General features: G+C 45.0%; 1 protein-coding gene across 2 annotated transcripts in view; it reads right to left on the bottom strand.

Moving 5' to 3' along the window:
• Window positions 1-14016, bottom strand: part of LOC142187260 (uncharacterized) — a 248897-nt gene that overhangs the window by 43794 nt on the left and 191087 nt on the right. For both annotated transcript variants that reach the window (XM_075261500.1, XM_075261499.1), the window contains exons 10-12: window positions 10441-10641; window positions 9504-9650; window positions 5603-5716 (exon numbers count right to left, since the gene is read on the bottom strand). In XM_075261500.1, coding sequence (XP_075117601.1) covers window positions 5603-5716; window positions 9504-9650; window positions 10441-10641 — 462 coding nt within the window. The remainder of the gene's footprint in view (window positions 1-5602; window positions 5717-9503; window positions 9651-10440; window positions 10642-14016) is intronic.

Genomic DNA, 14016 nt, shown 5'->3' with positions numbered 1-14016 from the left:
AGCGGACAGATGTGTGGACCTACTCTCCAGCTGTGACGGATCGGATGCTATCCCTAACTCCTCTGTGTGATCTGAGTTATCCCTGATGTCAATCAGGGATTCTCTCAGAACACACAAGAGCGGGATTGTAAGGCTCACCATCGCATCCTCAGAGCTCACCCTCCTTGTGGACTCCTCAAACACCCGTAGGATGTCACAAAGGTCTCTCATCCATGGCCACTCATGGATGAGAAACTGAGGCAGCTGACTTTGTGGCACCCTAGGGTTTTGTAGCTGGTATTCCATCAAAGGTCTCTGCTGCTCAACCACTCTATTCAACATCTGAAACGTTGAGTTCCAGCGTGTGGGGACGTCGCACAAAAGCCGGTGTTGTGGCACATGCAAGCGTTGTTGGAGAGATTTTAAGCTAGCAGCGGCTACTGTCGACTTGCGAAAGTGGGCGCACATGCGCCGCACTTTCACCAGTAGCTCTGGAACATTGGGGTAGCTCTTTAGGAAACGTTGCACCACTAGGTTGAAGACGTGGGCCAGGCATGGAACATGTTGGAGTCCGGCAAGCTCCAGAGCTGCTACCAGGTTCCGGCCGTTATCACAAACGACCATGCCTGGGCCCAGGTGCAGCGGCTCAAACCATATTGCCGTCTCATCGAGGAGGGCATCCCTCACCTCGGAGGCAGTGTGCTGTCTGTCCCCCAAGCTGATCAGCTTCAGCACAGCCTGCTGACGTCTACCAACGCCAGTGCTGCAACGTTTCCAACTCGTAGCTGGGGTCAATCTAACAGCAGAGGAGGAGGCGGTGGCGGAGGAGGAGGCGGTGGCGGAGGAGGAGGCGGTAGAGGAGGAGGAGGAGGGGGGTGTTCTTCTCGTGTCCCTGCCAGGAATGTTAGGCGGGGAGACGAGGTACACCGGGCCAGTTTGGGAAGCAGTCCCAGCCTCAACTACATTCACCCAGTGTGCCGTCAGTGAAATGTAGCGTCCCTGTCCGCATGCACTTGTCCACGCGTCGGTGGTCAAGTGGACCTTTGTGCAAAGCGCGGAACTAAGGGCCCGCCTGATGTTGAGTGACACGTGCTGGTGCAAGGCGGGGACGGCACACCGGGAGAAGTAGTGACGGCTAGGGACGGCATAGCGAGGTGCCGCAGTTGCCATCAGGTCCAGGAAGGCGGGAGTTTCAACAAGCCGGAACGCCAACATCTCCTGGGCCAGCAGTTTAGCGATGTTGGCGTTCAAGGCTTGCGCGTGTGGGTGGTTAGCAGTGTATTTCTGCCGCCGCTCCAATGTCTGAGAGATGGTGGGTTGTTGTAAAGAAGCGCCTGATGGTGCCTTTGATGGTGCAGGAGAAGGAGATAAGACAGGAACAGGGGAGGATGAGGGAGAAGTCAACAAAGTGGCGGAGGCAGATGAAGTGGTGTCCTGGCTCGTCCTCTGGAGTGCATCGCCAGCACAGTCAGCAGTGGCAGTGGCAGAGGCAGAGGCAGTGGCAGAGGCAGTGGCAGTGGCGTGAACGGCAGGCGGCCTTTGTCCTGCCGTTGCTGCCTGCCACTGATTCCAGTGCTTGGATTCCAAATGACGGCGCATTGAAGTGGTGGACAGGTTGCTCTTCTCAGAGCCCCTAATCAATTTCGAGAGGCAAATTGTGCAGACAACACTATATCTGTCCTCGGCGCATTCCTTGAAAAAACTCCACACCTTCGAGAAACGTGCCCTCGAGGTGGGAGTTTTTCGGGGCTGGGTACGAACTGGAACATCTTGGGAGATTCCGGGTGTGGCCTGGCTTCGCCTAAGCTGCTGACCTCTGCCTCTGCCTCTAGCTACCCTTTTTGGTGCTGCACTTGCCTCAACATCCACACTACTTTCCCCGCTTGACATCCCCCCTGTCCAGGTCGGGTCAGTGTCCTCATCATCCACCACTTCCTCTTCCAACTCCTGTCTCATCTCCTTCTCCCGCACAATGCACCGGTCAACTGGATGCCCTGACGGCAACTGCGTCACATCATCGTCGATGAGGGTGGGTTGCTGGTCATCCACCACCAAATCGAACGGAGATGGAGGAGACTCTAGTGTTTGAGCATCTGGACACAGATGCTCCTCTGTTAGGTTCGTGGAATCGTGACGTGGAGAGGCAGGTTGAGGGACAATGAAAGGAGCGGAGAACAGCTCTGGGGAGCAGGGACAGTTGGGGTTATTGTTCTGTGAAGCTTGGGAATTTTGGGAGGAAGGAGGACAAGACTGTTGGGTAATAGGAGGAGAGGAGGCAGAGTCTGACTGGCTGCTGGACAATGTGCTGTAAGCGTTCTCTGACAGCCATTGCAAGACCTGTTCCTGGTTCTCGGGCCTACTAAGGTTTGTACCCTGCAGTTTAGTTAATGTGGCAAGCAACCCTGGCACTGTGGAGTGGCGCAATGCTTGCTGCCCCACAGGAGTAGGCACGGGACGCCCTGTGGCTTCACTGCTACCTTGCTCCCCAGAACCATTCCCCCGACCTCGCCCACGGCCTCGTCCACGTCCCTTTCCGGGAGCCTTGCGCATTTTGAATTCCCAGTTAGAAATTGGCACTATATACCAGTAGCAAAAATTGTGGGTGCACGTAACCCCAATATATTCTTTGAATTCCCAGTCAGACAATGGCACTATATACCAGTAGTAAAAATTGTGGGTGCACGTAACCCCAATATATTCTTTGAATTCCCAGTCAGACAATGGCACTGTATACCAGTAGTAAAAATTGTGGGTGCACGTAACCCCAATATATTCTTTGAATTCCCAGTCAGAAACTGGCACTATATGGCAGTAGCAAGAAATGAGGGTATTTATAACCCCAATATATTCTTTGAATTCCCAGTCAGACAATGGCACTGTATACCAGTAGTAAAAATTGTGGGTGCACGTAACCCCAATATATTCTTTGAATTCCCAGTCAGAAACTGGCACTATATGGCAGTAGCAAGAAATGAGGGTATTTATAACCCCAATATATTCTTTGAATTCCCAGTCAGACAATGGCACTGTATACCAGTAGTAAAAATTGTGGGTGCACGTAACCCCAATATATTCTTTGAATTACCAGTCAGAAACTGGCACTATATGGCAGTAGCAAGAAATGAGGGTATTTGTATTCCCAATATATTCTTTGAATTCCCAGTCAGAAACTGGCACTGTATACCAGTAGTAAAAATTGTGGGTGCACGTAACCCCAATATATTCTTTGAATTCCCAGTCAGACAATGGCACTATATACCAGTAGCAAGAAATGAGGGTATTTATAACCCCAATATATTCTTTGAATTCCCAGTCAGACAATGGCACTGTATACCAGTAGTAAAAATTGTGGGTGCACGTAACCCCAATATATTCTTTGAATTCCCAGTCAGAAACTGGCACTATATGGCAGTAGCAAGAAATGAGGGTATTTATAACCCCAATATATTCTTTGAATTCCCAGTCAGACAATGGCACTGTATACCAGTAGTAAAAATTGTGGGTGCACGTAACCCCAATATATTCTTTGAATTACCAGTCAGAAACTGGCACTATATGGCAGTAGCAAGAAATGAGGGTATTTGTAACCCCAATATATTCTTTGAATTCCCAGTCAGAAACTGGCACTGTATACCAGTAGTAAAAATTGTGGGTGCACGTAACCCCAATATATTCTTTGAATTCCCAGTCAGACAATGGCACTATATACCAGTAGCAAAATTTGTGGGTGTATATAGCCCCAATTCTATTGCTAGGGGACTTGCAGGGTATTTCTGAGGTGAAGGTGGGGGGGCACACCGTTGGAACGGTGATTTGGGGTGTATATATGGGGTATACGGGAATACACTGTCAGTGTGTTCCATTCAGGATCCTGGGAAAGCTGGGTTGCGGCGATTGAGCCCGTCAGTGCCACGTTACACTGACAAGCTTCTCCCTGGAATTGAAGTTATATGTAAGCCCAATATATTCTTTGAATTCCCAGTGAGACAATGGCACTATATGGCAGTAGCAAAAATAGTGGGTGTATATAGCCCCAATTCTATTGCTAGGGGACTTGCAGGGTATTTCTGGGGTGAAGGTGGGGGGGCACACCGTTGGAACGGGTATCGGGGGTATATATCGGGTATACGGGAATACACTGACAGTGTATTCCATTCAGGATCCTGGGAAAGCTGGGTTGCGGCGATTGAGCCCGTCAGTGCCACGTTACACTGACAAGCTTCTCCCTGGAATTTAGCTCTTACAAGAGCTGTTGTGGTTGTCTTCTCCTTCCTATCCTAGCCTGTCCCTGCCTACCCAGAATCTAAGCCCTAGCTAGCTGGACAGAAACCTCCGTCCTCGGTGAATTGCAAGCTCAGAATGACGCGAACCTGGGCGGCGCTGTTCTTTTAAATTAGAGGTCACATGTTTTCGGCAGCCAATGGGTTTTGCCTACTTTTCTCAACGTCACCGGTGTCGTAGTTCCTGTCCCACCTACCCTGCGCTGTTATTGGAGCAAAAAAGGCGCCAGGGAAGGTGGGAGGGGAATCGAGTAATGGCGCACTTTACCGTGCGGTGTTCGATTCGATTCGAACATGCCGAACAGCCTAATATCCGATCGAACATGAGTTCGATAGAACACTGTTCGCTCATCTCTAATTAAGATTAATAGGGGTGCCCAAACTTTTTCATAGGACTGTATCTACGGGAAAGCTGCTGGCGATTCCGAAGATATAATTGACATGCTGTGATTTCCAAAACCGGTTTTTGAAATCTCAGCATGTCCGCGCTGCGGTTTTAAATGCAAAATCGGCATGGGATTTGCATGAATCTCATCCACTTTGCAAGTACTGTAAAACGCAGCGATTTTTCCCGCGTCGGCAAATAGCAGTGTTTCCGGCCCGTGGGGCCCCAGCCTTAGAGTTAAATCACAGGTTTTCAGTCTCTGAAATACTTGTTCTAAATGATTGTCATGTTCTTCTTGTCTTGGGTTATAACTAGAGATGAGCGAGTAGTACTCGATCGAGTAGGTATTCGATCGAATACTACGGTATTCGAAATACTCGTACTCAATCGAGTACCACTCGCTGTTCGAATGTAAAAGTTCGATGCAGAACCAGCATTGATTGGCTGAATGCTATACTGCACAGAGAAGACTTCTCGGAGGATCCACCCGACCCTCACTCGTGGACTTGGTAAGTATATTTTGATCGAACATTGCCTACCCCTGAAACGAACATTTTCCCCCCATAGACTATAATAGGGTTCGATATTCGATTCGAGTAGTCGAATATTGAGAGGCTACTCGAAACGAATATCGAACCTCGAACATTTTACTATTCACTCATCTCTAGTTATAACAACTCTTAAGATGCCATCACTGATATTGAGGACCCAGGTATTCCTGAAAGAACCTGTCTAATAACATTCTGAAATATCTCTGCAGCTGACGAAATGTTCAAGCTTTTGAATCTCCCAGGCCCACATGAGTGCTAAACATTGTGATATACCTGGAGTATAGATCTAACTCTTGCTGATGAAAACCAGATTTGAGACCAATTTTAGAAAATATTTTTGCCCAGGGGCGTAACCTGAGGGGGTACAGAGGGTGCAGTCGCACTGAGGCCCATGTAACATGTCTTACCATTTCAATCAATTTACAGAACTCTTTCAAATCAGTTGATCTTTTCTCCATCTCAGTATTCTCCATGATTTCTATTTTTTCTCTCTCTCCCTTTTTAAACTGAAAATTTGCATTCTGGGGACAAAAATAAAACATTGTAATATTAAAGTTCAAGAAGAGTGTTCTGCCATGTAACATATAACAAGGAGAAGTACATTCATTCATTTTTTTTAGCTGCCCCTTTAGTCTAACAAAGATTAGATTTATAAAATTAGAACTTGTACAGTTTTAGGATAAGGCCCCACGTAGCAAAAGACAGCTAAAAAAAAGCTGCGGAAAAAAAATGCAGTGGAAACGCATTTTTCATTTTGTTTTTCTTGAGTTTTTCCTCTATGGATTTTCTTCCAATGTTAAAATTATAGGGAAAATGCGAGTGTTTCCAAAAGGTATAAGTGACATGCTGCGATTTTCAGAAATGAAGGCTTTTTTTTCTGCAATAGAAACAATCCAGGCTGACTATCACTCAGTCACCTTTTCCAAATGCCAACATCTTATTTCTTTAATAATTCTTTTCAAATATAGCATGTTGTCAAAATAAAAATCTGAATTGTCGCCAGTCATTATTATATAGGCAGTGAAGTAAAACGATTGGATAAAACAGGGCAGGGGAAAGGCTAAAGCTGAAGAGGGAGGAAATAACTGTGCTGCTATCACTCTATCCACCAATGCAAGTACTAACAATAAGAAAGTGGGTGGCAGCAACAACACCACCATTTCTGGTCGTGACAGTAGCTGCAGGGTTGCTGGACTTACTAATTATGAAGCTTTTGATTACTATTCTTGCTCAACCTCATTCACAGCAGTATATAATATCTGACAGCAGTTAAACACATATGTTAGGTCAGGGTTATGTATGTTTCTTCTCCTCTGATATTGTAACAGATAATGCAGGGCCTCCAGCACTGTCAACCATGTTGTCTGTGGTGATGTTTTAGCCCAAGGTTTTCTGTTATTGCTCTTCTTGATGACTTTGAGAAAAACAGACAGTGTTTTTGGATGTAAGTAGAGATGAGCGAGTAGTATTCGATCGAGTAGGTATTCGATCAAATACTACGGTATTCGAAATACTCGTACTCGATCGAGTACCACTCACTATTCGAATGGAAAAGTTCGATGCAGAACCAGCATTGATTGGCCGAATGCTATACACTCGGCCAATCAACGCCTGTTCTTCTCCTACCTTTAGAAGTCTTCTCCGTGCAGCTTCCCCGCGGCGTCTTCCGGCTCTGAATTCAATCTGCCAGGCATCGGGCCTGGGCAGAGCCAACTGCGCATGTCTGCTTGTAGTGCGGGCATGTGCAGTTGGCTCTGCCCAGGCCCGATGCCTGGCAGAGTGAATTCAGAGCCGGAAGATGCCGCGGGGACGCTGCACGGAGAAGACTTCTCGGAGGATCCAGCCCGCCCCTCACTCGTGGACTTGGTAAGTATAATTTGATCGAATGTTGCCTACCCCCGAAACGAGCATTTCCCCCCCATAGACTATAATAGGGTTCGATATTCGATTCGAGTAGTCAAATATTGAGGGGCTACTCGAAACGAATATTGAACCTCGAACATTTTACTGTTCGCTCATCTCTAGATGTATGCAGAGGTAGAAGATATGACTGTGGTCCTAGCATAAAAAAACTGCCCAAGGTAGGTCTAAGGCAAGTTTGGGCCATGGTAATGCAGATGGTGGCACTTGCAGACACTTTTCCAATGCTTCTGGTGTTGACAGGAGAATTTTTGACATGGAAATGTTTGTATATTTCCAAATTACAAATCCTTGACAAAATCTGCCAACAGAAATCAAGCCATGGATATGCAAGCATGCATGTAGGAACTAGGCCTCTCCATATTTACATAAAATGGTGTCACCAACTCATTTCGCAAAATAGAATTGGCCAGCGGCATTGGCAGGCAAAGTGGGCAAGACTGTCCTACTTCTTCTCTCCATTATCTTTATTGAGATGCCACATCTATACCTAGCACAAGTTCTTCTTCGTAATCATCATCTCTGTGTTAATTCTCCTCCTCCATGCCAACATCAGTCATCCATTTGTGTCCAGGAAACTGCAACTTTATGTCCAGTGCTGTACCACTTAGAGAATTCCACTGCATTTGGCCAACTGATAACATTCTCCATAATTTCTCTAGAAAAGTTGTCATTGCTTTATATTGCATGGGGCTTCTCTTTGGATATATTCATGTGGAGAATGGTGCACACTACCATTGATATGTAGAGCAGAAATTATGGGCAAGGACAATACATATCTTTCATGACAAACTAGGTCAATGTATTGAGCAGCAGTGGCCATAGTCCAGAAATGCAACAAGGCCTGGTGCTAGTACTGACAACAACCTGTGGATGTAGGCTTAGTTCCAACACCAAGCAAGACCCATCTGCCTCCTCTGGTTCCTTCTCAATGGACCATTTCCTGCTCCCAACTCCACCAAGGCAAGTCTTTGTTTTAACTCCCCCCTCCTTAGTTTCATGGCTGTAAGGTAAAGTGCACATGGCATTGCACATGCTGGAGTGACTGTTTGAATGATTACTGCATGCATCAAACCACAGGAACAATGTCTTATTTTGAAACCTGCCTCTGGAAACTCATGAAAGTGTGTCACTTTCTAAAGTCCTTTAAGGAGGCCAACAAATGTATCAAAGGGACAACTGCAGTATCAGTGAGGTCACCCCTTTAATATGTATCTTACAGGAAACACTCACAGTCAGACAATGACCGATGGAAGAATAGTAAAAGCTTCTATGTATTCGTCACCATCCTAGGGCGGTGCAAGAGGAACTGGTAGAGGATAAAAAAAACTGGGTCTGGTAGTGGAAGACCTGGGACTCATAGACTGGAGGAGGAAGACTTTCTTTTTGATGCAAAGGGGTGTCCTTGATATTTCACAGCTGGTGAGGAAGGCTGACATTTGTTTTTCTTGAAATTCTGCAAATTGTCATTCCACTGCCATTTTGTTGCGCCATTTTTTCCCACAAAGGGATAATAGACAGTATAATCCAGGTTATTTTCTGGCTAACCAAGTGCTTTTCTCAGGATCAGAGAACCCTTTTCATTGCTGACAGAGATGGGCCAGATGAAGTCATAGGAGCCCTGAGAGTGCTATAAATTATGCATTAAAGCAATTTAAACTCTGGATTGTGATTAGGTTATTTGACCTGAACCTGAAACGAAACAAATCTTCAGACTGATGCCCCACGTGGCATAAACACCGAGGTTTGGTCACTTTGGAAATGCTGCAGCAAAAACAGCAGTGTTTTAGTCACTGAAAAGTGGCTAGGATTCTATTCTATTTCTATTCTATTTCTATTGCAGAAAAATATGCATAGTGGAAATGTTGCAATTTCCAAAACCGGCACATTTTTAGAAATTGACGCATGTGAATTATACCTATAGAAACCCTGGAGGTTTCCCTATAAGTATAATAGAAGTAGAAAGCACTATGGGAAAATCCACAATGCTCTTCCGGATTTTCCTGCAGTGCTTTTTTTGGCTTAGCCTCAAAGTTTTACCCATCTCTACTCCTATTGTGTGTGAAATCTCTTAATCCATTACAGAAATGAGTAGGGTGAGCAGAGAACATGATATATGAAAGATAAACTCTTCTGTATAAGATGTATATTTATATATATTAGGTAGGTTAAAAACTAAAAAAGCATGTATGACATTGCAGAATCTTCAACACAATCAATATGTCAAAGGAAATATTGAAAACTTTCCAGTCTTCTTTGTGCCACAATCCTGTTTATGTCTAAAATGATGTACTGGAGAACAGATCTCCTTAATGTGATATTCAAATAAACATATTAAGTTATCTTTACTGTCCATGAGAGATTTCTCAGCGGTTTATAGTTAGTTACCTTCTCTGGATATGCAAGAAACATTAAAGGGTAACGTCCAGGATATTTCTTCCATTTCTTCATGAAATCACTGTTAACCAGAATATCTTTGACTTCCGTTTCAGCAATTTTGAGGGAAAATTCATTCAATACAAATACACCATCAACCTGGAAACAAAGAGTCATATGGAAACTACAACATAAAAACAATGTGCCCTTATTGCCTACATGAACCAGAATTCAGATTCATTTCTTACAGTCCACTAGGATACAGAAAGATGAGCTCCATTTGTTTGAATCTTTCAATGTAGCATGTGCTTTGAGATTGTATATAGCGTATATACTCGAGTATAAGCCGACCCGAATATAAGCTGAGGCTCCTAATTTTACCACAAAAATCTGGGAAAACTTATTGACTCGAGTATAAGCTGAGGGGGGGGAAATGCAGAAGCTACTGGAAAATTTCAAAAATTAAAATGGTCGGAGTTTTTGGGTGCAGTAGTTGCTGGGGGAGGGGAGGGGGTGTTTTGGTTGTGTGTCTGCCCCTTCCCTGAGCTTGAGGACTGAGTTTTTTTCCCCCACTTGAAATTCAGTCTGGCTGAATATAGGGGATCTGCAGTGCTCCTATTAACCCCTTCCCGACGGAACAGGAGCACTGCAGATCCCCTATATTCAGTAGACATAGGGATACCTAATGTGTTTGTGTGTCACAGTCATTTTCTACTTTTATATATATTCTAGGGAAAGGAGGGATTTAGAACTTTTATTTACTTTATTTTTTTATTATACTTCTTTGAAAGCTTCTTTTTTTCACAATTTTTTGGGGGGATTCTATACATTACTATTGCGACTGTGCTGAAAAATCGAGTATATACGGTACATATGACAATGGTTTCTCATCCTGATGCATCACATATTTCACAATACCTGTAATTCACCCTTACCCTTTCCAACTTACCATGTTCAAAGCCTTATTGATAAAATCTAAAGCAAGAGCGTCTGAATCATCTGTTCCTGGCATCTCCAGTATTTCTTTCCCGCCATACAAAAATTTGCTGGGTATATACACCACAATTTCTTTCACCGCAGTAAGTTTGTATTTCCAATTGGATTTTTTACTGTCTGAATTCTGTGGACTTGTCAGACCTTTCAAAATAGCCTGTAATACACAAGGATAAGACCAGTAATGTATTTTAGGTAAAGTAGAAATTCTTCAGATAAGGCTGATGCCAATTCACTAGGTATAATAATGTGAATGTGAACGAAATAAGCAACTAACATAGACTTAAAGGGGTTGTCTAGGATAACTGGAAATCTCTACACTAATCTAAACACCCTCCCTCCTCCTACTTTCTAAATAACATAATTAATCAAAAATGTATACTTGTCCACATTTTTTGATTGGAAAGTACTACTCCCTCCTCCCATTCACCCCATTATACTTACCCTCCACACCTCTTCCTGCGAGATGGATCCTCCTTCCTTACTGATTCGGCAGAGGCGCCCTCTTCTCCGACCGCTGCTCTGCGCACTGCTGCCGACAATCCACCTCTACTATGCAGCTTCCGCAGGGAACAGAGCAGCAGTGGAGGAGCGCGCGCACTGTCTCGCAGGAAGGTAAGTATACTGTACAATGGGGTCGGGGCCGGAGTAGGTAGGAAAGGGCGAGATAGCTAGAGAGACAGGGAGGGAGTGAGGAAGAAGAGGGGAGTTAGGTGAGAGAGTTTAGTGAGGAAGTTACATAGCAGGAAGCTGAAGCACGTAAAAATGCAGAAGATGCCAGGAACCCCCAGCGACACCCAGAAATAGCTGAAAACACGGCTAAAAGTATATGGGTTCATTTATTCACCCATTAATAGCTCTAACAGACATTTAAAAAAACAATTTTTGCTCGAAAAACCCCTTTAAAGTTCATAATTGTAAACATAATGTGACAGACAGTTTCTTGGCACGAGTTACACTGGAATTCTAACATCTCTTGTACCACATATCAAGTGTTTTCTACACTTTTTTAGATATATTTAAGACTTGCATAAAAAAGAGTGTTGAATATTGGAAAGTGGCATCAAGAAGAAAATATAGTAGTTATAGCAGGACGACTAAACAGGAGAAGAGGTTACACAGGCTCTACAGCTGCAAAATGGTGGCAAAATTTAAACAGTTATTTAATTTTGCATGGATGGAACATATGATAAATAAAAATTTTCAGTTCAGGTGTCCCATAACCTTTCAAAATACAATACATTGACAAATATAAGGTCAAAAGTGTCTCATAAATGTACAATAAAAAGGGATTTTTGTGTACTCACCTGTAAAATCCTTTTCTGGTTGTTTCACTGGGGGACACAGCACCATGGGTATAGACCTGGACACTAGGGAAATGAAAGAAGTTGGCTCCGCCCACACAGGCTATACCCTCCCACTGACCGTGCACTCTGGCAGTTTTGTACCACAGCAGTAGTGAATTCGTAAAGAAATCAAACAAAAAATCCCGTACAAATAAATACAACGGGTTACTGGCCTTGTGCCACGCCAACCAAGGGGGGAGGGAGTCACTGGCTTAGTCCCTGCTCAGACCTTTGCTAGTCAGAGCGGCGGTCCTGCTGGCGGTCAGCATATCAACCGCCCACACTATCAGACAAACAAAGCAGTTATTACTGCTATTATTTTGAGAAAAGAAAAAGGCAAAATAAGAGACCCCTGATGAGTTGAACGAAACGCGTAGGGTCAGAATTCTAGTAAGCATAGCGGTAACTGACCTCACATAGCAATGGTCTGAGCAGGGACTAAGCCAGTGACTCCCTCCCCCCTTGGTTGGCGTGGCACAAGGCCAGTAGCCTCCAAGTGGTGGGGATTAAGACACTGAGCTTTAAACAAATACAGTCCTGTTAACAGACCTCTATGGGGAGTGATAACCGCATTGTTACTATGTAGGGAGTTAGTTGCTATTAGGGAAAATATCAGCAATGGTAGCAACTTCCTAGTTGTAAATATTTTCTCAAATTGGGTATGTGTTGTATTGTGAAGCACCAAAGTTTTAAAAGGATTTAATAAAAGTTATTTTTAATTTTTTCATTTCCTATGAAAGGTCTGATCAACTTTTCCACTGTGAATATAGGATTGTAGGAATTTATAGATATTGTGCAAACAAACTACTCCAGACTGAGAAAAACCTGGATCCTGGGCAAAGAAAAGGACCACAAACTTCAGCTCCGCACCAGCGGACATAAGACTACCAAAAGTGATGGAACCAACTTTAGCTGATTGTGGCTCTCTGGCCTAGAGAGTAGACTGCAATAACAGTCTCAGAAAAGACTTGCCCTCAACAGCCTCGTCATTAAACGTGGTAAACGTAAGGTGGAGTGTAATCTTTGAGAGAGCAGATCCTCTCGCAGAAAAGCAAGCCCGGGGAGTCTGCCAACAGAACCATGAGGACTGTGAACTAGCCTAGACAAGGTCAGACTGGAGCTACCAGGATATCAGGAACCCCTCATCTTGAGTTCCTTGAGGACCTCAGAAAGGAGGGGGAGAGGGAGGAACAGGTACAGAAGCTGAAAACCTCCACCAGGAAGTCCAAGGGTGTTGGCACAAACGCCTCAGGATCCTTGCGCCTGACCATGTACAGAGGACCTTGTGGTTAAAAAATTGGTAGCCTGAATTGCTGAGGGAGCAGCGACTGAAAATTCTGCCCAGTTTGGAGTGGGAGACCTCCAGAAGCCGCCAGGCGCTTGGTTCCGCCCTGGGGATTCAAGAAGGCGCCGGCGGTGTAATATCCGAACTGTGAAGCAAGCCGGACGACCCTCAGGGTGCAGATCTTGAAAGATGCCCCCCCCTCCCGATTCAACAGATTGATTGGAGGGAGGATCCCCTGGACCATCGTTCCAGAACATTCTGGATTTCGAACCCTGCCTCCCCCAGAAAAGCTGGCATTGGTAATGACAACTGCCAGTGGATAGAAGACAAGCCTTCCCCAGGAAACCTCCCGGGAGGAGCACCATCCATGTAGCTTGAGACAAACTTGAGTGACAGGAAAGTTGGGTGCCCAAGGCTGGGCTGGCACTGGCCCCAACGTGCCAAGATTGCCAGCAAAAAAGACAGCTATTGGAACTGGGCAAGGGTGACGGCTTCAAAGAAGTGACCATCAAGCCACTTCCACAAATGCGACATACTGGTCTAAAGAGATCGAATCTCGGCTATTGGAGGAAATGTTTTATCCTGATGGATATCCAAAATCATATCCAGAACCTCCATGCTCTAAAAAGAAAGCACAAGGCAGGACTTTCCCTCGTCGATGAGCCAGCTGGACCGCTGAAGAAGATCCAGAGTTATCTGTAACTGGAGAGATTGTCCGTCCTGGAAAAGGCTTCGCCTGAGGATCCCTGTTGCCCAGGGATCCTCCAGGTACGGGACAACAGCCACACTTCTGGGGCAGAAAAAAACAATGAGAGAGGCCAGCACCCTGAAAACAACAATCGGGGGGCGAAGGCCAACCCAAGGGGAACGCGACAACATAGGAAAGCCACAAATGGGTCAA

Source organism: Leptodactylus fuscus, chromosome 1 (assembly GCF_031893055.1).
Source record: "Leptodactylus fuscus isolate aLepFus1 chromosome 1, aLepFus1.hap2, whole genome shotgun sequence".
In the NCBI taxonomy this organism is placed as follows: domain Eukaryota; kingdom Metazoa; phylum Chordata; class Amphibia; order Anura; family Leptodactylidae; genus Leptodactylus; species Leptodactylus fuscus.
This window is presented reverse-complemented; position numbering and strand designations above follow the sequence as displayed.